General features: G+C 36.6%; 2 protein-coding genes across 8 annotated transcripts in view; one reads left to right on the forward strand and one right to left on the reverse strand.

The window, feature by feature from the left end:
- stag2b (STAG2 cohesin complex component b) overlaps positions 1 to 16,017 on the forward strand; it is a 41,391-nt gene extending 25,374 nt beyond the window's left edge. Inside the window, exons 24-34 of one of the 3 annotated variants that reach the window (XM_087281613.1) lie at positions 1,184 to 1,358; positions 1,700 to 1,839; positions 2,666 to 2,767; positions 2,858 to 3,006; positions 4,198 to 4,326; positions 4,440 to 4,645; positions 6,845 to 7,073; positions 8,585 to 8,698; positions 8,792 to 8,918; positions 13,370 to 13,447; positions 13,735 to 16,017. In XM_087281613.1, the coding sequence (XP_087137739.1) occupies positions 1,184 to 1,358; positions 1,700 to 1,839; positions 2,666 to 2,767; positions 2,858 to 3,006; positions 4,198 to 4,326; positions 4,440 to 4,645; positions 6,845 to 7,073; positions 8,585 to 8,698; positions 8,792 to 8,918; positions 13,370 to 13,447; positions 13,735 to 13,758 (1,473 nt within the window). In that variant the 3' untranslated portion in view covers positions 13,759 to 16,017. Of the gene's footprint in view, positions 1 to 83; positions 1,359 to 1,699; positions 1,840 to 2,665; positions 2,768 to 2,857; positions 3,007 to 4,197; positions 4,327 to 4,439; positions 4,646 to 6,844; positions 7,074 to 8,584; positions 8,699 to 8,791; positions 8,919 to 13,369 lie in introns of those variants that run through there. The other 2 variants (XM_087281612.1, XR_015507547.1) reach the window with 2 other exon arrangements.
- A 797-nt stretch (positions 16,018 to 16,814) lies between these two features.
- zgc:113364 lies at positions 16,815 to 23,158 on the reverse strand. 5 transcript variants are annotated; one of them, XM_087280469.1, is made up of 5 exons: positions 22,784 to 23,158; positions 22,599 to 22,692; positions 19,596 to 19,818; positions 19,419 to 19,480; positions 16,815 to 19,130 (listed from the first exon to the last, which is right to left on the reverse strand). In XM_087280469.1, exons 1-5 carry the CDS (start codon positions 23,108 to 23,110, stop codon positions 19,126 to 19,128), a joined length of 711 nt encoding a protein of 236 aa, XP_087136595.1. In that variant the 5' UTR covers positions 23,111 to 23,158; the 3' UTR covers positions 16,815 to 19,125.
- Between the last annotated feature and the right edge of the window lie 14 nt (positions 23,159 to 23,172).

A 23,172-nucleotide genomic window follows, 5' to 3' on the forward strand; every position in this document is an offset into this window, starting at 1 on the left:
TGGTGCAGAAGTATAAATTGGCCTTTAGACTTGCCATCTAATGTTATAGTAACTTGCATTAAGCCAAAGCCCACTTGAAGTAGGCTATGTCCATTTAATCAATTGCTTAACTTCTGCTTGCTTCAAATATTTTTGTCACTCCCTGTTAATCCCAAACTCAGCACACACACACCATCTCTGACAGTGGGAAACTTTACTTTCTTTGTTTCTGACAGCACTTCTCAGTTTCTAGCAGTGTTCAAATAGCTGTTGATCTGTCATACACGAAAGCCTGATATATCAAGCCGTAAGAAATGACCAGGCTTATGATATCATACATGAAAAGTTGAGTTTTACTCAGCTACTCAAACTGAGCAAAAAAAGTTTTCTGCCCTTGCTATTTATGACTACAAAATGTTATCATTTTCACTGATGTAGTAACCAGGCAGACTACTTGCATAAGACGTAATATTAATTGTGATAAGCAAAACACAATGCAATGAATGCAACCATACACCTAATAAATATATTTTAGCACAATCTTAGTCTGATTTTACCAAAGCAGAAGAGATTATTCAACAGAGTTTTGCTTATTGTGATCATTTAGACTAGAGCAATTCCATTCAAATGTCAACCTTGCCATAAACGAAATTTAGTTTTCGCCAAAATATTGAAATATTTTCTGTGTTTTTTGTGTAAGCAAGTATTTTACAGTGCTTTAAAATACTCAAAAATATCTCTGTTAGTGTTTTGCTATTATAATGTCTATGGGCAGCACGTCAAATGAACACACACACAGCCACACACACACACACACACACACACACCAAACAGCAGCAGAGGAGAGGTGCGCCAGTTACTGAATCCAGCATATAAGGGTTCTCAGTTGTCTGCCACATTTTATCTTTATTTTATGAACTATATTTGTTATAAAGTTATCTTGTACGGTGGCTCTGAACTGTCAAAACACCTCTCAAAGTGCTTTTTCGGATGCGAAAAATAGAAAAAATGTAATTTTTTATGACGGATGAATGTTTCATAGGCAGTGTTTTAATACGATTGACACAACATGAGGTTGAATTCATTTTCTTAATGTGCGAAAATTTCTGATTCAGTGTGCAATAACCTTTAGGCTGCAAGAACAAGAAAATTGTTCCCAAAATTCCTGCTTCATGCCATAAACGTACCGTATGTTCTCCCTCAGGCCTTCACCATCCTCTGTGACCTGCTGCTGATCTTCAGTCATCAGATCATCTCAGGAGGAAGAGAAGCTCTCGAACCTTTAGTATACACACCTGAAGCATCCCTGCAGTCCGAGCTTCTAAATTTCATCCTGGACCACGTCTTCATTGACCAGGATGAAGACAGCAACAGCACAGGTCTATCACTGCTAATGGCATAATGACTTTCAGTTAAAGCTAACAGGCTTTTTGCAATGGATTTGGCACTCCTGGCTGTTTAATGTTGAATGCTAACACTAAGACAACACAAAGAAAATTGGCTTTAGAAGCGTTTAATTGATTGATTAGAGCTGCTAGCAACACTTAATCCTGTTGTGCACTGAGCTTGAGGTCAAGTAAACTGACTAGTTTAAAACATCAACTTGAGTTTCAGGTAGATGTGTTTGAAGGGTGACCACTAGAGGGCAGCTGTTTTCCAGTTTGGGCTTGTTGAAGTCAGGTGCAGCATTTGAACGTGTTTCGCTTTATCTTTGAAACAGATGGACAGCAGGATGATGAAGCTGGAAAAATCGAAGCTTTGCACAAGAGGCGAAATCTGCTGGCCGCATACTGCAAACTGATTATTTACAATGTAGTTGAGATGAGCACTGGTGCAGATATTTTCAAGCAATACATGAGGGTGAGTCCACTTCTTTTTCAAATCTGTTTTACAGTGTTTTTTGCAAAATAAGATAATGATGAATTGTATTAAGAAAAGAAAACAAACACATACATTTAATTTCATATAGAAATAATATTAATAAAATGAATGGGTAACACTTAAAAAATGGTCCATTGGTAGTGTTAGTTAATGGATTTATTAACATTAAATGTTAGTATTGCATTTATTATGGCAATTATTCACGTTAGTTAATGTTATTTAGGTTAAATAATGTTAGTTCAGGTTAACTCTCTTTGCATTAACCAATGTTAACAAGCACAGCTTTTGGCATCAGTTAATATTGAACTATGATTATTAAATGCTATGATTAATAATAAAGTTTACTGATTGACCATTATTCTCAAGTTATACCAACTAATTTTTATACACATTACAATATTTTATTTTGATTATTATTCATTTTTTACTAAATTTTGCAGAATTCATAACAGGAAAATTTAAAAAAAAATGTAGTACTATTAAAAAGTATAGAACAAACTAAATTATTTGAATCATATCGTAATATAATACATATCAAAATATGTATTGTATATTTTAACATGTATTGTTATCAAACCTAAGCGAATGTAAGCACAAACTTATTAACATGTGGGATATTAACTGTATAATTACTCTTATGCCTCTCTCTCCCTTACTTCTCATTAATCCAAATGTATGCAGGTTTTTCTATGTTATATGTTATTCACTCTGCAAAACAAGAGTCAGAACATTCTACATCTAATCCCCTTAAAAATAGTGGTTTACTTGATCGCTCATTATCACTCTCGTTTTGTCTTCCCTGCAGTATTACAACGATTATGGCGACATTATCAAGGAAACTATGAGCAAGACAAGACAGATCGACAAAATCCAGTGTGCAAAGACACTCATTCTGAGCTTACAGCAGGTCAGTGGTTATAAGGTTTTGTGTCCTCTGTCAAAGTGAGTTTTGCTTGCTGGTTTTGACATCTTTTTTTTCTGACTCTGATGTGTGCAGCTGTTCAATGAGATGCTGTCAGAGCTGGGCCCCAGCTTTGACCGCTCATCTTCAGCTTTCTGCGGCATTAAAGAGCTCGCTCGGCGCTTCTCTCTGACTTTTGGTCTGGATCAGCTCAAGACCAGAGAGGCCATCGCCATGTTACACAAGTAAGCTACCTCATGGTTCTTTATTTTATTTTTTAACTGAATTACTTTTTGATTTTTTTGAAATGTTGGTAACATATGCAGATATGATTATAAACTATACAATCAGCTTTATGGAATGGGGTAAATCTAAAGTGTTAAAAAAAAATTCTTAGAGAAAGAGAAGTACAAAAATTCATGAAAGGGAAAATAAAACAAACATTATATGCTTCAAGAACTCATCCCAACATAATGTCTGTTCATGTTTACTCTACTGACATGGATTCATTTAATGCAATTTTCACCCCATTCATTTTTGCTTCCATTGATTTTCTTTGTCTTAAATAATGGTGCTAGATATTGTAGTGCCTCCCAACCTCTATAACAGAAAATACATGTTTTGATGCATCCGGTATTTGTGTGTTAGTTTATGCCAGGGGTCCTAAACTCAAATTGTGAGATGGCCATATCAGTGACTTACAGTTCATAAGAGGGTTAGAGTTAGATTTTAGTTAGATGCATTTTTTTTTTTTTTTTACAAATCTTAATATGCATGAGGAAAGTCTTTTAAATGAGACAATTTAAATCAAATATTAAAAGCAAAATGATCATATTAAAACCACCAGCATTACTTGTAAGCCATGGAGATGTGTTTGTACAAGACTATACAGGTAGTATAAAACTAATTATAATCAAATGACCCTTGAATATTTAAAAAAAAAAAAAAAAAATGTCAGCCCTAGAAATAAACTGCATGTGCGTTCCTCTTGACCTCACACTGAAAGAAACCGAAAGTAACCTGAACATATATTTTTGACGTCAGTTGCGGGCCAGAGGGAGGAGGAGGTGGGCCGCAAATGGCCCACAGACCAGCAGTGTGAAACCTTTGGTTTATTTTTGAAAGGCACCAACATCATAAAACATCTGTCCAAAACCATTTAACAGAAGTTAATTATAATGTTGAGGTGCACATTTCTGGCTTGCATTTTCAACACAAATGATATTTGAACAGTTTTAATCTATAACTAAAATAAGTAGTGTGTGTGTGTTTGTGTGTGTGTATCTGTGGTTGAGGATCTTGTATTGTGTCGACTACCTTTTTGCATTTTTAAATTTTATTTTCCACAAGTACATTAGTCCATATATAAATATATATATTTGATGGGATAAAACCGTTATGCATTTCATTTACACTCCATTTTGCTCTGTTTAAAGGGATGGTATTGAGTTTGCCTTCAAAGAAGCCAATCCTCAAGGGGATGGACATCCTCCCCTCAACCTGGCTTTTCTGGACATTCTCAGCGAGTTCTCATCCAAACTCATGCGTCAGGACAAGAGGACTGTGTAAGCAAACATTTGTTTATCTTAGATTTGTGTTCATATTACATTTGAGGATCGTTCATTGGCTGTCAGATGTTAAGTTTTTTTTTTTTCTTTTTCTTTCTGTTTCCTCTTAGGCACATGTATTTGGAGCGCTTTATGACATTTCAGATGGCTCTGCAGAGAGAGGATTGCTGGCTGCCACTCATCTCCTACAGGAACTCACTGCAGGCCGGCGGTGATGATGACACCATGTCTGTAGTCAGTGGCATCAGCAGCCGAGGCTCTTCTGTCAGAAGTAAAAAAGCGAAGCCTGCCACTGCCAAGAGGAAATTACCGGAAGGTATAAAAATATGTCCAAATGCAACTCTGGTGATTTTTATTGAGGTCTGTACATATGTTTCCGTGTTTAGGATGTGAGAGAAGGATGCAGGGGAATAGTGGCGGTGGTTAAACAGATCACCAAAAACGAAGAGAGAATGAATAAATTTTTTTTTCCAGTGTAATGCCAGAACACCTGTTTTTAACAAAAAAATAATTAAACCTATTGACCATTTTGAGGTATGCAAAAAATAACAATGATCCTAATGCATTTGCTGTTTTAAATTTTTAATTTACATAGCGTCTGAGAATCCAAAAAGGTCCAAATACTGATAAATAATGTTATGGAAGCTTTTTTTTACATTAAGTTACGGTTGAATTGCCTTTTGTTACAGTTGTGAAATAGTTTGACAACAAACTGGAAATGTTCAAGGGCCAATGACATCTCCAGATCTGTCAATATTTTAACTAAAATTAATTCAGTCTCATAATAAAATGTTAAAATACTCCATTATTAATAATATTTACTATAGTAATAACCACAAGTTCTTTTTTAATATGTATTTATTCATGCAATAGCAGTCTAAATATAGGAAATTATAAGAAAGTAAAATTTTAAATAAGTTTTACATCCCATCCCCACTGCTTATTGTCATTTAAGACATAACCGACAGTGTTATGTGTGACTACAGTTATTGTAAACTAATTCTGTGTGTGTCTGATGTTTCAAAAACAGTATGCCACAAAAGAGTACAGAATTCAGGATTGCAGCTGTCAGGCATCTCTGCATTAGGCATGGCCCTCTATAAAGGCTGATTTATACTTCTGCGCCTAGTGCACGGGTATGCTACGGCGCAGCCTACGAGTCGACGCATAGCCCCTCACCGTGGCCGTCGGCGTCGCTGACGCACACCTCTCAAAAAATTTAACATGTACGCGTCGATCAAGCTCTGTGAATGGTCAGCTTGGTAGTGCTGACAAGTGTGGGCGGAGGTGAGAGCCGTGCGAGCGTGAAGCAGCGAGTGCTTACAAGTGTGGAGTCCCGTGAAGGAGCTCCAGATGGAGACTGCCGTTTTGTGCACGTCCACCGGTTCCTGTCTCAAAATGAGCAAATTTGAGCCACTTGTCCATTAAGGAAGCATTTAGAAAAAACAAAACACCAGCAACAAAGAGAAACATAAACACCTACTGCCAGCTAGCATTTTGGAAGTGTATTGCAGAGCAACAGAAAGAAGTATGAATGCACGGCTATGCGAAAGGCTTGTGCCATGGGTTGAGCCAGTCACTTGACACAGAACTATAAATCAGGTTTAAGTTTCTGAGAGTAAGATAATCTTGCATTATAATATCGAAGTGTCTAAAATATATCTTTTTTAATTGCTGGGTTAAAAAAAGCTACTTTTTCCCTCATTGAACTCAATATATTTTATTTTAGGAAATATTTCCAGTAAACATGTCAGGCTAAATAATTAAAGTAAATCATTGACTTCTGCTTTATTAGTTTAAAAAAAACACAGACTTCTTTACAGAACATTAAAAAACCATATAATAAAACCCCCTTACATATACCTTATGCACGGTATAACAGAAAAACCTTGACTTTTCCAAACCGTGGTAAACCTTGAAACCGGTTATCATCCCATGTCTACTCTGCATACAGTTTGGCTGGGTGTCAGTCAGGGAAACTAATGCATTGAGGTCTTTTGTTGAATGTTCAGCTTGGTGTGCAATCAGACACCTCTGCAGTGCATCATTTATGTTTTTTTTTTTGTTGAAACTGGCACATCAGACACAAGCACTTTGCATCCAAATATGCATTAATAATATATGCAACTTCATCAAGTATGAAAGCACTTGCATATGATGTGTCCAAGTTTACAGTACTAACAAGAATGAGAAAATAATGTGGAGATTCTTGAGTCTTTCCCCATTTTTAAGTTTACCAACCAGTTCTCTAAATCAGTGGTTCTCAAACTTTTTTCATCAAGTACCTCCTCAGAAAAAAATTGTCTCTCCAAGTACCACCAAAAATGAGCAGTATTGAAATACAGTAGCGTAGTAGGCCCAGCATGTACATGACATATTTCATTCCTCCACGTACCACTAGAAGGAAGCCTGCGTACCACTGGTGGTACATGTACCACAGATTGAGAACCACTGCTCTAAATGCAGCCCGTGTCCCTTTTTTAAACCTTGTTTGTTTGTTTGTGTGTGTGTGCAGAGGAGAGCAGCAGCAGCAGTGAGGTATGGATGAGCCGTGAGCAGAGCATGCAGACGCCCGTCATGATGCCATCGCCCCATCTCACCTCCACCATCATGAGAGAACCCAAACGCTTGCGTCCTGAGGAGAGCTACATGGGGGTGTACACAATGACCCCCGATCAGCAACAGCAGCACACACACCCTCACACCCCTCAGCCACAACACCACCAAACACCCATGGACTACAAGTAAGAATTAGGGATGAGCCATATAAAAATACATCATGAAATTTTCTAATATTTATTGCGAAAATGATAGCAATCAATGAGGATATGCATTCATGGAGAGGTAAAAAGCTCTTAGAATTAACTATTAAAGGGACTAGTGCTGACAAATGGTTAATCATAAACAAAGTGTTTACCTCTTAAACATAAAGCCTACTTAATGACACTAAATCAGGGGGCACCAATCTTGTTTCTAGAGGTCCTGTGCCCTGCAGGTCCTTAGCTCTTCACACCTGCCTGCGTGTTTCGAGTATACCTAGTAAGACTTTGATTAGCTTGTTCAGGTGTGTTTGATTAGGGTTGGAGCTAAAATCTGCAGGACACCAGACCTCCAGGAACTGGTTTGGAGATCTAGGCTCTAAATGATCAAAATAAACAACTTTTAGGATCTCTTGGTTAATAACATTGAAAAATCATGTTAATTTTTTTTAGCAATCAATATGAAGAATATTCAGTTAGTCTTTGGCTAAATGGGCATTGCAATAGTGTCACAATGCAATAATGGGTCACACACACCTAAGAAGACGCACAACAATGTGCCATGTCTGTTTAACAACTCATCAAATTAGCACTTTCTATATGCAAATATAATGTTATTTGATATAAAACAATGCAGATGTCATAGAAGGAATTTTTAACCGTCCTGGTTTTCCAAAATCTGCCGCAATTTGTTTTTTAAAAAGGCAAGCTCCTTTTGCTTGATTTTTGCATTAAATTCAGCAATTGCGGAATCAAACATATTCTGGAGAGACTTCTCAACACAATATCTGCCAGTTTTCCATTATAGGTTATGGAAAATCAGCTTTATAGTCATTGAAAATCAGGGAATTTAGCATTTGGCTTAGGAGTGTGAACTCTGCATATAGGACACTATTAATCAGGGGGTCCGCAGGGTCTTAACAAATAGTAAAGTTGATTAATCAATTTGGAGAAATGTAAAGTCCACATGAAACAAAGGCTGCAACTGTTTTTTTTTTATTTATTTATTTTTCCACTGTCTCTTGTAAGATAAAATGTCTGTGAGGTCTTAATGCATGGAAAGTACATTTTAAAGTCCCTAAAAGGTATTCGGTTTCACTATCTGATTCCTGTATATACCCTGTAAATCCACCCTTTTATTATGAATGCAGTTTGATCACAATTAATTGTTTGACAGCGCTAGTTTCAGCATTTCCATCTATTTACTTGGCTAAAAAAAGCTGGATGTCTTATAGCATTCATAAACCCATTGTGGCAGTAAAAAGTTAATTTTTGTTCTTCAAACTATCTATTTTTCATAAGAATATTGTATATTTACGATGCAATGCTAATTGATAGCATTTATCAGTGTGTTCAATACTATAAATAAGTATGAAATAAGAAGATATTGCTTAGAATGCACCATGTCATCTGTTTCAGATAAAACAAATTCATTCATGTTTGCCCATTAGTGTGTTATTGGGTTTAGTGAGGGTTTGATGTGTACTGTTTTCCAGCACACAAGTCACCTGGATGCTCGCACAGAGACAGCAGCAAGAAGAGGTGGCTAGACAGCAGCAGGAGAGAGCGATGAACTACGCCAAATTAAGGAGCAACCTTCAGCATGCCATGTAAGAAAAATCCCCATCAAACATCGCATTTTTAGAATGACACAAAATGCCTTTTTTAGACAGATGATGTCATTGGTTTGTCAACACTTGCAGTCGTCGGGGAACAGGCTTAATGGAGGATGACGAGGAGCCCATTGTGGAAGATGTAATGATGTCATCGGAAGGCCGAATTGAGGATCTCAATGAAGGCATGGACTTTGACACCATGGATATTGATCTGGTAATAAGCTTACACTAATATGAGCTGTTTGTGTATTATTCTCATATTTGCAGTATTTGAAAAGGTTTTCCCATCATGCAAAACTTATTGTCAGCAGTTATAAGTCATCATTTTGATTCTGTGCTGATTTGGTGCTTAATATTTTTATTATCTGTTTAATATTTTTTTCTGTAAACTATACTAACATGGCTTGAAATTGTGACCATTTAGGTTGCATATGCCCTCAATTTTAGCCATGTTACCTCAAAATGTATTTTAGAGCATTTGTGTGAGTGTATAAAATTGTTGCCGTGCCACTAGTTTTCACTGTAAAATGTTCACTGCATGCACAGATTTAGGAGACATCAGGCAGAATGTATTTTTGCACCTGAAACGCAGCACTCAGGAATGGTTTAAAACTGTTGTCATGTCAACTTGCTGCAGTAAACAAATGCCACCAAGGGCGTAGATCTGCTCTAGACATTGGTGGGGGCATACATCCCCAGAGCGCATGCATTGAACATCAAAAATTTTGTTTCGCACTTTTAAAACCATGAATAAAGTACTTAATAATATTAGATAAACACTTAATACAAATAACAATCACGCCTCATCCTACAAACGTCAATTTACATGATTAATTGCAGTCAGGCTTTGAGGAGGTATGAACGTAGAGAAATTTAGTGAGGCTTGTGACGCAATTTAACTGTTTAATCCCGATTATTGTTTTTCATAATCATTGAGGCTAAAATCCAAGGGCGAAGCAGCGGTGCAGTAGGTAGTGCTGTTGCCTCACAGCAAGAGGGTCGCTGGGTCACTGGTTCAAACCTCTGCTCAGTTGAGGAGTTAGCATGTTCTCCCTGCGTTCGCGTGGGTGCTCCAGTTTCCCCCACAGTCCAAAGACATGCTGGAGGTGAATTGTGTCGGCTAAATTGTCCGTAGTGTATGAGGGTGACAGGCCCAGACGACAGGCCTGCCGGAATGTGTGACACATAACAATATTGAGTCAGTCATAGCGCCACCTGCTGGCAACAGGAAATTACTTCTTATTCAGCCAAACAATGTCCGATCTGCCTGAAAATTTACATGGTTGATAAGATTTCGCTTCTGAAGGCATCTATATGCCAATCTTGAGCCACAGTTATAGCGCCACCTGCTGAAAGGAGGAAGTTTGGCATGATTTTGTGATTTTTCTCAAGTTCTTTATATATATATCGGCTTAAATAATATTGTTCGCTGTTCTCCGTCATCCTGAGGCCACCGGGTGGTGGTGAGCCTGGGTGCAAGGTCCCTATCATCGCTGCTTGCAGCTTTAATTTTATTTTGAAATCAATTAAATTATTGGTGGGGATATTCCATTAATTGGTAGATATTGGTCCCCTCCGTTTATGCTAATTCTACGCCCTTGAATTCCACAAGGAGTTTGCTGCCTTCAAGGTCTTCTTATTGGCCCATTGCTCTTAAACTGAATGCGATGGATTGGTTATCAGCTGTTAATCACTCAGTTTAGATGACAGAGAGCTACAGCCACAAAATTGTAAAGGTCTTTATACGAAAGAATGCAAACAAAAATGACATATTTTGTTTTAGAAACCACCTAAGGTTACAAATAATAGCACATCCTATCAGTGATTATGTGAATGTCAATCTACCATTTACACTTTTGCAAGAGATAGACTTCCAGTGGGTTTAAGTCTGCTATGAAAATGACTAAAGCCATTCACTGTAAAGTCTGTAGCACAGAGTTTTCAGGTAACGGTATTTTCCACATCTACACATTTTAAGTACCAGGGGCCTCATGTACGAAGACTTGCGTGGAAATCATACTAAAACATTGCGTACGCACAAAGCTGTAAATGTGCGTACGCAGAAAAAAATTCAGATGTATGAAACACTGCGTACGCCGAATCTCACGCATATTCTTTTGTACATCCGAATGAACGTGAAACTGAGCGCAACATGCACAAGCGCAAAACCCCTCCCTGCCTCCTCCCCCGTATGAATATGCTAATGACTATGTAAAACCCAACGAAAAAGCAATGGCAATGGCAAAAGCAAGCAAAAAGAGAAACTTTGAACAGAATGTGAATTGGAGGTGCTCCTTTCGGAGGTAGACCGGAGAAAAGCGGTGTTATTTGCAAGTTTGTTCTCCGGAATTAACAACAAAAGAAAAAAATAGAATGGGAGAGTTTAGCTGATGCGGTCAACACAGTTGGGTCTGAACATCGCACTGAGTGAATTAAAGAAGAAATAGTGTGGTTTATAAATGTAAAATGTTGCGGCACCCGTAACAGTCTCAGTGGCGCAGCTTGTAAGACACATGCCAACATATTTTGACACGTTCGAGCATGAACTCTGTTCGAATCCAGCGTCTGAAGAACTCTTTCTTCTTTTTTCCCCCCGCTACATATCAGATTTTGCCAACTATTTATCACGAGAAAGACAAGTAGGAATCATTAATAAGTTTGTGCATCATATTTTATTTGCACATCTATTGAATGGAAATGTTTCTGATTCACGTATGCAAATTCATCTTCACGTAGTGTCTTTATAGCAATGTGCGTGCAGTAGATAGCTCAGATTACATTGGGAAAACAGGCAACCGCTGCAAATTGCGCTTTAATGTTTAGCTGGTCAACTGTATGGTATGGAAACCTTATATACGTGCTAGATGAACCCGTCTCATACAGCTGCCATTGCAAGGCTCAGACACTTTGTTGAGAGGAATTTAACACAACTGCCTCTAGGAGTCGCCAATGAAAATAAAACAGACACGCACAAAAAATGTGCGTACGCCAGCCAGAAAGCTGCCGTGAAGCTGCGCACATTCCCACGTTTAGTTCATTGTTAGTAAATCCAAACGTGAGCGATTCTGAACGTGAAACCTGGCGTACGCAAAGTTTTTGTGCGTACGCAGCGTTGATACATGAGGCCCCAGGTGTTCAAACGTTGTTTAATCTTTCATTTAATCATCACGAGGCTGTCAGTCGTTTAACTGGCAGCTCATACACCATCGCAAAAGAGCATGCATTCACTAATATTGCAGCTAATGAAAAGACCGTTATTACTATAAAGATGACGTATGCAAATAATAAGTTATAATTAAATATAATTTGTGCAATATCAGACACCACCTGTGAGAACAGCACAGTTATTATTGTTAACTCCCTTCATCCTATTCATGTCAAGCAGAGAGTGCAGCGCCGGTGAGCGCATGTTTTTTTTTTTTTTTTTTTTTTGTAGGGTTCGTATGAGTGCTGGAAAGTGTTTTCAAGGTTAGGAAAGTTTTTGGATTTTGAACCTGCTTGAATTTGAAATTGTAGGACTCAAACTTGCAACTGTTTTGGTTGCATATGTACCCAAAATTTTATCTATGCGAGCTAAAATATATATATTTGGGAGCATTTGTGCAAGTGCATAAAATAGTTGTTTTACCAGTTTTCACTGCAAAATGTTCACAGCATGTGCATATGTAGCAGATATTCACACAGAATGCATATTTGCACCTAAAATTGCCAAATGAAGTGCTCAGGAATTATGTAAAAACGGACATGTCAACTTGCTACTACACCCAAACAAAGTCTGACTGTAAGCTCATTTTTTGAGATGTCAACTTTAGGTAGGAAGAGACCAGACCTAAAAAAGATATTTCATCCAAGAACTTTTTTTTTTTCTGTGCTCCAAAATATTCAATAATTTTAATTGAAATGTCTTATTATTGTTTTTGTTTTTTTAATTTAAAATAGCACAGTCAGTTTAAATGTGAAAAAGTAGATACAGCATATATAAATGTAATTCACCATGGTTGTTAGGTGCTGGAAAAGCCTAAATTGCACCTTGAAAGTGCTTGAAAAGTGCTGGAATTTGAAGTTGGAAAAGGTGTAAGAACCCTGGTTTTGATTAGTGTTGATTTCAAATGCAATAAATCTGTTCATATAAAACTTGAAAAAAAAAAAGCGGTGCTCTTAATTTTGGTGTGTGCACCTACATTTTGGCTTGTGCTCCTAAATTTAGAAAGTTATAAGCACCAGTGCTTGAGCAAAAAGGTTAATTTTGAGCTCTGGCTTATTTTTCCAGAACTCTTTAATATAATCGACAGAAAAAAAAAAAAAGTTGTTGTCTTTTATAAAAAAGAAACTTTTATTTAGTTCATTTTTGTTACCACGTGTGATCTGTTTACTGAATAAAGCTTATTAGACTAATTGAACTGTAATAGTATCCCACCAAGCCATTATTCATAAAATAGTCATCAAATAGACAGATATGAATGTCTACACGTTTAATCTGTCTATTTGATATAACCAGACTATTGTACTTCTATTAGAATACTAGACACAGCACAAATGTATCCATCTATGTTTAAACATCTATTAGTCATCTTTTAGACGCACGAAACATACTTGCTGAAATTGAGTTGCTAACACTTATGCATTCACCTCTCATGTATATTGTGCTGTTTTTGTGTATCGCAGCCTCCATCGAAGAATCGACGAGAGCGATCAGAACTGAAGCCAGACTTTTTCGACCCCGCCTCCATCATGGACGAGTCTGTAAGAAGCACTCACTTCCTGGGTTATGATGCTTTTCAGCGGTAATGGGGGACTGGTTCATTCCCACACTAAGGACGTGAAAGAGAGATCACCACTAGATGGCACTAGCAGGAGTGATTTCAGATAGTTTGAATTGCCCTTGTGCAAAAAGAGAAAGAAAAACAAACGTACAGAGAGGGGGAAGAGCATCTCACTATTCTAAATACTAATCAGACCCATCTGGACTGATGATTGAATGTTTTGGTAACTCTAAACGCTGAACTGAATTTGAACATTTTCTCTTGTAGGTCCTGGGAGTGCCCATGTTTTAAGGTTAGAATTGGAGGAGTGTGAAGAGAAGAGACATTTTGTGTGAATTCACATTGATTCTCTAAAGAGAATTAAATTCAATGGAGTGATTGGCATCCAAATCAGCTCGTACCATTGACACTTACTAAAACACAGAAAGGATAAAGGAGCAATTCAAAGTCTTTGCAATCATTGTGTGGGCTTTCCCTGATCGTGCAAAACAGCGGCAGTAGATACTGAGCGCCTTGGAATCTCGGACTGTCCTTAGCCATATATATAAATATATGAGTATATGATATCAAATATATAAATATATATATTAAAGTATATATATTTCACAGTTGGACGTCAACATGTCTGAAGGAACACGTGTGAGATCTCTAAAAGTTGTGGTATTTCTTGAAACCGGGGGTGAATGCATCTTTTTTTAACTTAAAGACAACTTTGTTATGTATAGCCCTTTTGTAATAGTGAGTAATCCGGTGTAAAGTAGTAATTTATAAGCAGGTTTTTGCTCATCATAGTGAGTATTGATATATTTTATTCTTCTTATCTAATATGTGAAACGGAGGAGAAAGAGAGAAAAACTTTAAAAAAAAAAAAAAACTCCAGGTCTTTATATCTAGTGTTTAGTTTCCTTTTCTTCCACTCTTAAAAATAAATCATGACATACGACACGAAACCTAAATCAAAAAACTCTTAGATGATTTTGTTTTTCTGCCTTTGGTGCATGTGTGTGCAGTTTGAGGCCATTTCAGTGATCGCTGAATATATTCATTCACTAAAAACAGTCAGCAAGCAATTTTACGTTTATCTATTAGACGTCTAAAATGGATGTCTTTACTGAAACGAGGCTAATGATCAGTGAAAATATAATAAATGTCTAAAAATAGCCCAAAATTAGACTAATCATCAAATATGCAGATTAAACAGGCTTCAGGCGATGAGTCTATTTTGGGGATGTTCTTTATAGGTCTATTAGATGTTCACTGACAGCCCATATTTAGCCTTATTTCAGTCAAACGAATGCTTGCTGGGCTGTTTTTATGTGCCAACTGCTCTAAATCTGTGTCCCAGCCAGTCTGCGGAGACTATTATTGCTATCCAAAGATCAGATCTGCTCACGCGTCCCTCTAAAACATAAGATCAAGCAAAAAAGAGGAAATCTCTCCAGTAGTGCCATTGTGTTGTCTCTAATAAAACAGAACTTAGTGTATGTAGTATGTCTGGTGGAGATTTTCGTCTCCCTGATTAGAGCTATGTAGACATCTACATTTAAATAAAGTTATATATAAATATATAAATTGGTGCTGATTTTATAATTGTGCTTTTAGGGTCTTTTTTTTTTTTTGTTCTCCTTGTTTTTAAAAACTCCAACTTAGAGTTCAAGGTTTTGAGATGTATAAGAACATGTCTAAACATGAAAGTGTGTAGCCATGCAGCAAGTTTTGAGATGTTTTATATATTTTTCTTCTTTTTGTGTGTGTGTGTGTGTGTGTGTGTGTGTGTGTTGTTTTGGATTATTTTATTTTTTTTGTCAGTCATAAGAGGTTTGTAGGTTTTCACCTTTTATTTTTATTTTCCTGATTGTAAATTTAGTTTGGTTGCAATTCACGGACAGAACTATTTTATTCAGCTCTAAGTTTGTTTATTTTTCCCCAATATGAGATATTTGAATTGTAACATAGTAACATCCTGTGAGATCCTAAATGTTACAGCATCGCATTGGGCAGCTCTCCGAAGCTTAACTAATACATTAACTTATATTGCAGACGTGCATTTTTATTTTGTCTGGGGTATACTTTTTAATCATTCCATGCCTTGGCCTTAAAACATCCTTGTTTTAAAAAGGAAAAGAAGAACATAAATCTTCCATGTTGAAACTTTTATGTGAGGTACATTGGATTCCTTTCGCATCAGAAAAGGAACGGTGCATTTCTGGAACGGCATGAGTGTAATTATTTAAAAAGACGGTGTGCAGGCAGATTTTGAGCTTCTGAAAGTAAATGCCCTTCGGCTTGAACTGTCTTCTGTTCCTCACCACTACATGAATTAAACTGCTGAATAGATTGTGTAAATATACATGCATTTAAACGTAAAGCTTAATTTTTCTAGTGCTTTTTTTTTCTGTTAACATTTTAAAACATATTATCACTTTTTCCCTGTTCAGAGATATAAACTCATACATAACCGTTTCCCTGTCCTCTGTTATCCACTGTAATGTTTCTGATTTGTATCTGTCTGGAGACAGTAAGTTTTTAAATAAAAGTAAACAAATCATTCTCTTGTGTTTGTGTGGATTTTAAGTGATTCCTCGGGTCACTTACTAACGAGGAACGTCGAAAAGCTCAGCTTTGAAACTTGTAGATTATCATACAGAAGTGCTGGTCAACATATCGTTTCAGCATCGATATCGCAATCTGATCATCTGCAATAGCCTAGCATATGCACAATCCTACAGAATCATCTCAGTCAATATAAAATAATAAAGTCTTCAGCACATCTTGTTAAATTATATTCATATCACAGAATAAAAATATTGCAATGTTACATTAATATTGCGCAGCCCTATCATTAAGTGATGTACATAAAATACTTGGACATATTTAGCATTTAAAGGAGAAAAAAAAACAGTTTTGAAATGTTGATCGTTGTATTTATTTACTATAATTAAGTCAAAACCTTGTGCATTCATTGGGACATCATTGTACATTTTTTATTTGTGTGTGTTTTGTTCATTATAGATTATTTTGTCTTAAATTGATTTTTTATAGATTTAAACACAATTGCGGCCATGAGGACAAACGTATGCCCACCTTTAAAATGGCAACATTTCATTTTTTGTCAACAGACTGGTCTCATTTCAAATGCCACTCTTGTTTTTATATTGCCACTTTTGTCCCCAAAGTTGAGCTTTTAGATGATTCTTTTCAAAGCACGGTTGCTTTGAACTGTGCCGAAGCACAGTTGTCCCCTCTCCCCTGATGGCCTGCACTCACTGCATCTTTACCTTCCGAGCCTGAACACGCTTGTTGATGCAACTGTTCAGTTTAACAACAAGACAAGTGCTCTCGCTCAGCACAGTGGAGATTGCTTTCGCTTTATTGTTTTAGTCGTTTGGGATGCAGTGACATTCAGTTAAGTATTTAGCCGAACAGATCCACAACTTTTGACACTCAAATGTTCATAAAGTCCTTTTGCTGCACATATTTGGAGGCTTGCTGAAGGTGCAGCTGTCGTGCAGGGAGGGGTTTACGCCTTTAATAAACTACAACAGTTTGTGTTCATTAAAGAGTAAGAATTATTAATAAATCCATATGAAACAGTCCCTTAAAAGTCACATCAGGGGCCTGTTTCAGAAAGGAGGTTAAGTGAAAACTCAGAGTATTTTAACCCTGAAATGAGAGAAACTCTGGGTTTTCCGTTTCAAAATGGCAGGTTTGTTAAACTCGAGAAAGCAGGGTAAGTCAAGCCTGTTTCTGAAAGAGAGGTAACTTTAACTCAGAGTCAGTTACTGTGGTAACTTACTCTGTGAATCTAACCTGGTCCGGAGCAGGTTTTGTTCTCTAAACTCTGAGTTTCTGTCGGTCTCCTCCCCTTTTTTAAAGATGAAGCGGTATTTCTCACCTTAGTCTTACGTTTCCACCCACCTATTTTAATGCTCATTTTGGATACGTGCATAAAAAAGATTGATAGAAACGTCATGAAGCACATAACTTTTAAAAATATGCATAAAAAACACGCGCATAACTGAGTAGGATAAACTTTTATTCGATAGAAAATGTGCGCATATACTACGATGGAAACACTTTTACTGAACAAATTACAGTATGTACATTTAAAAAAAAGATCATGATCATATGATAATGAAAATGTGTGTAAATGAACAAACCAGCAGGCTGAGCACACTGTAACACGTCTTAAATATTGTTTTAGTCATTCTAAAATGCCTTAACTGTTTCAGTATTAGTGTATATTATTAATTATCTCCGAACGTCTAGTGCGTGTCAAGAGTCTCCGTGTCTCATGGCTTCAGACGCCCCCACGTGTTCATTGTGTTTCAGCATTGTCTTCTGACATCGAGGCGCAAGTACATTAATTAGGCTAAATAAAGAATTAATTGACGCAGCTTCTTCTACCACAGTAAATTCTGTTTTTACTGTTGATATTTGGTGCCAGTTTAATCAGGAAGTGACGATTTTTTTCTCTTTGACTCGTTGGATGGAATTTTATTCGCATCTTCTATGCAATATTCCAGTTTTGCACATACATTTATGTAATATATTTGGATGGAAACATAGCTATTGCCTACATTTTAGTCACACACAGAAGAACTGTACGAGAATGGCTTATCCGTTTTTAATAAATAATTAAATTAAATTCACCTTCGACATGCATGTAACTAGATTAATGGGATTATTATTCTTTCTAAAAATTATTTTTAGTACTGCTTACCTTCTAAATGTTATATTAACCTCTATCACTTGATCAATAAAAAAGGCAGACACACAAGTGCACTGTTAAATCATTTAAAACTAATAAATGTATAAAAAAAGTTTAGAAAAAAAATATAAACGTCACACATTACATTACTTATTTTATTATACTTAAATATTTAAATACTTAAAAAGTGAAATTAGGCATTATCTTGAGCAGCTGTTTTCCCACGCTAACTGTCTCTTCTTCACTGATGGTTGCTTCTTTTCAAATATATACACTCATATTTGCTATAACTTTGCATGAGAACATCAAGTTCAGCTGGAAAAAGAAATGGTGATCTCTTTTATAAGATATTGCCATAGTCACTCGTAATGTCTGCGCTCCATTGATAATGCCTTTTTAAAGTCATGGTGTGCGCGCTTAACTCTGAGTTGGTCTACTCGAAGTTGATTGACCCAACTCAGATCAGCTGTTCTGAAACCGAAACTCTGAGTTTTTAATCTCTCGGTAAATCAACTCAGAGTTCAAGTTTAAACTCTGAGTTGTTTGAACCTCCTTACTGAAACAGGCCCCAGATCTTCAGTTTCAGGCTCAGGGGTGCTTTGCACTCACACTACAAGCGTCCCACACTCCAAGTCCAACCGAACCACGCTCTGGCATACCTCTTCCTACCGGGCCAGTGCTGACCAACTGAACCACGTCTGCACCCGATTCGAAGCCCTCACACTTGTCAAATGAACTGGGAAATGCGACTGGGTACGGTTCAGATAGCATAGTGTGAGCGCACCCTCAAAGTGAAATCAAATTGTTTATAAAAGCTGAAGTGTAGACTGTTTCTCTTCTCTTCTGTGTCCTATTCTCGGCTGAACATACTTTCAGCATTTTTCAAGACTGTATTGAGAACTGACCAGTGCTGAAACAGAATCAGGATTTGGAGGTGCTGATGTCTGTCAATCTAAAAAATAAACAAAAAATATAGAATAACATTGAGCACAACATTGATGTTAAAAATTATTTTTTTTTTAAATTTAACAAATTATATTTGAACAAAGTACAGGTATCTTTTTATAAGTTTTTTCATAAAAAATAAATCAAGTCAGAATCAAGCCACATGGCTCAAAAGTCAGTGCAGTGCAGTTAACATATTTTCAAAATGTAAATCAAAAATTGTCAACACTGACTGATGAATAACTTAAGAAAAACTCAAGAAATTCAATTATCACTTGCTGGAAGGTTCCTCTACCATATTTCTCCAGTCTGCATTCATGTGTACACACAGTACCAGTTTTAAACAACTGGAGCAAGCTGTCTTCAAACACAAAAACATTTTTTTACTAAGGATAGGGGCTTCAGAACACAAGTGTCAATTTAATATAAACTGTTTGCTTTTTTATTTATAATTATGAACAATTTTACACACCTGTCAGAATGCAACATAGTAGTCTTTCCAGTGTCATCTGGCAGAAAGGTTGAATCTGGCTGTGTGGAACTTGAGCTGGCTGGAGATGAAAAGGGGCTAAAACTAATGTCTTTCCGTCTCTGTCGCTTAATTGGCATTGATGTACAAACTGATGAATCAAAGATTTTGCCACAGACATCGCTCATAGTAGACTCTCTTTTGGCCACAGGATTCACCTGAATTGCTATAATAAAGAAACAAAAATAAATACTGAAGTAAACTAATTTCACATCACTTTAAGATGGTATTATCATAGTAAAGTGTAGTACTCCCATTCAGCCATATGATTGCAATCAATCACAGTTTTACAAGAAATACCATGGTAAAAATCACTGTGTAGCAAACACAACCAGTAAATTAAGGTTACCATGATTTAACTACAAAAACCATGTATTTATTATTATTTTATCAAAACAAAACCATGGTTACAAGTTATCTAAATGTAACACATGTGGCCTGACAGGGCTTAGGCTATGTTTTACATTTAGATAACTTGTAACAATGTTCCTTTTTAATCCTTATGTTCTGTTCAAATTGACTACCTTTCCATTATGTTCATGGGTGTTTGATTGCAACGCCATATAATCAGCCAATTTTGATTGTTGATGGTTTTCCATGTCGGTGAAAAAAGGTAAAATGTGTCATTTTAGTGTTGATCATCAGTTAGCACCATTAACCCTTTAGATAGGCCTGTGCAAAACGTTTCTGGCTTTTATATGAAGTTCTATGGAGTAAAACAGCAGATTATAGTGTGCTTGCATAAATACACTTACTATGCTATGAGAGCGGAGTTTATTATTTTGTTTTCTCAAACATCTCATTCTTTGCACTGTAACTGATGATCAGCAGTACAAATGACAAATTTGACCTCTCCTAAACAGGGAAAACCAACCACCAACAATTGAGAATTTAAGCGTGTATGGTTTCATGACTAATGAAAGTCAATGGGGTAAAAACAGCCACGAACATAACTGGGTAGTCCCAGAGTGTATTGTTGATTTTTTGCAAAAGTCCAAATGATTTTGTTGTGACCATCCCACATATAGTTTGGGTCACAAAGTAAATTATTTTTTATATATTTGACATTTACTTGTTTATTTCTATTTATATGCTATGTCTTCTAAATTCTGAGTGGCAGTTGAGAGAGTTGAAACAACCACAAACTCTGGTCTCTCTCAGTTATTATTAAGGTTAGCTAAATTAACTAAAATGTCATATAAAACTCTAATACACACGCTTTAATGTATAAATAATTAGTTTTAACTGATTATTCTATGGCAACGCAGTGGTGCAGTAGGTAGTGCTGTCGCCTCAAAGCAAGAAGGTCGCTGGTTGGAGCCTCGGCTGGGCCAGTTGGCTTTCTGTGTGGAGTTTGCATGTTCTCCCTGCGTTCGCATGGGTTTCCTTCGGGTGCTCTGGTTTCCCCCACAGTCCAAAGACATGCGGTACAGGTGAATTGGGTAAGCTAAATTGTCCGTAGTGTATATGTGTGTGAATGAGTGTGTGTGGATGTTTCCCAGAGATGGGTTGTGGCTGGGAGGGCATCTGCTGCATAAAAAAAAAAAAAAAAAAAAAAAAAAAAAAACATGCCGAATAAGTTAGCGGTTCGTTCTGCTGTGGCGACCCCGGATTGGTGAGGAGACTAAGCCAAGGGGAAAATTAATGAATGAATGAATGAATATTCTATTGATAATTTTAGATGTCTTTTTCATATAGAAGATGGTTATGTATTCAAGTGTGATTTGATTTCATGTATTCAGGGTGTTCTGTATGCATCACTTACCATTTATACTTAACTGAATTGTCTTCCAGATAATAATATAAATTCAGCTAGTTTGTGATAAAGATTATAGCATTTTCGTACAAAGGGTTACGGTTTTATGTAGGGCTGGGCGATTAATTGAAAAGTATTTGAAATCGACATTCAGAACCTATAATGCATTTAATTTTTTCAGTACGATTTATTTCAATTATTTTCCCTACCGCGTGTGGATTTACGTGACCCCTATCTGTTAAAGGCTGAGGCTGATCTGCAGTCACTTTGCATCCACATCTGATCTCAGGTCAAGTATGGACCTATTTTTTAGTCCTACTTTGCACAACATTGATGATAAATGAAAGCTGTGCCAGAGATGCATCAAGATGGCATATTTTCCATTACATTAAAATTATTATTTACATTAAAATATTTGTTTACAGAAGATGCAAGAAATGCACTGTTTAAAATATTTACAGGATATACAAGAGTTATTTTATTTAAAAAAAGATACTGCTTGTTTTCTACTTTTAACACATTGAAAATAATTTATTTTGTTTCCAAAAGTAATTTAGGCACCGTTTGCTTTCATTTCAGTTGTTCAACGGTGATTTTCAATATATAAATCATAGATGGTAGATAGTTTGTGTTTCCTTTAATTATTTTAAAATCCAGTAATGCACCCATTCAAAAATCTCTCACTTGTAGTTTGTGAACATATTTACTGTACAAAACCTGTCAGTGAACTATGAGTGCAAAATTAAATACATAAAATAATCGTTCATTAATTGTAATCGAGTTGAAATGTTTAATTAATCGAGATTTTGTTTGTAGGCTAAATCGCCAAGCCGTTTTATTTTATGTGTTTGTTTATCGTGATGCAAGATTTAACTTAAACAGTTAACTCAAGTAGCTGTGACTCAAACTGTCTTACTGACTCTAACATATGTGTAATAAAAGACAAGAAAGAGGACCATGAAACAACTACTAACTCTTGTCTCTCTCAATTATCACAGACTACTGCTTTACAGTATTCCTGACTGCCAGGAATTTGTCACCAAAATCATTCTATTTGCCCAAACAAACTTTGTGGTCAAATTAAGCCTCAAGATCTCTCCAGAGTGGATGAAAACATCCCAACAACACACAAGGGTTAAACAAGGTCAACACTACAGTTAAATTGATATCTGACGTTGTATCTTTCATACCTTTACTCCTCCTGAGCTTCATAGCCTGTCTGACTTGAGTGCCAAAACTGCTTCGCGAGGGGTCGCACTGACAGCCAACATCTTTAGTCGCTGGCTAAGTCATTAAGTCAGTGTCATGTTAATAAAAAATACATTTTATATGTAAATAAAAAACACGTTTAACTTAATTTTCTAAAAATACTCACTCGTGAGGGAGACGATGATGCTCCTACAGTGTAAATAGTAGGAACTGCTGTGGCTGACAGCTGGAGGTTGACGGCAAATCCCGCAGCCACCATTTCAAAGTTGGTAAAACAATACTTAGAAAAGTGTCGATGACACAGACGCGAGCTTGCATTAATAGCGCTTTCCTCAAAGTGCGTGAACTCCAGCCATTTCACTCTTAACCAAGCTAAAGTTGGGAAACGGAACAAAGACCGAGTGCTGTCACAGCCGAATAAACACCTGAGTCCCATGACGGTGTTTATCTCCTTGCTACTATAAAAAGCACCAAATAGCTTTTGGTCAGGCATTCAACGCAAACCATCCATTGAGGTTCTAAGCGGACTCGATTGACAATCAGTGCATGCGTCAC

This window comes from Danio rerio, chromosome 14, assembly GCF_052040795.2.
Source record: "Danio rerio strain M-AB ecotype USA chromosome 14, GRCz13ab, whole genome shotgun sequence".
Taxonomy (NCBI): domain Eukaryota; kingdom Metazoa; phylum Chordata; class Actinopteri; order Cypriniformes; family Danionidae; genus Danio; species Danio rerio.

What these genes read in the sequence shown, in the direction of transcription:
- zgc:113364 (XM_087280469.1), bottom strand. Translation starts at nt 23,110, where the DNA reads ATGCCTGACCAAAAGCTATTTGGTGCTTTTTATAGTAGCAAGGAGATA. An exon ending in CATCATCGTCTCCCTCACGA is followed by an intron (nt 22,693 to 22,783) that starts GTGAGTATTTTT and finishes TTAATGACTTAG; the next exon opens with CCAGCGACTAAAGATGTTGG. An exon ending in GAAGCTCAGGAGGAGTAAAG is followed by an intron (nt 19,819 to 22,598) that starts GTATGAAAGATA and finishes TCTTTATTATAG; the next exon opens with CAATTCAGGTGAATCCTGTG.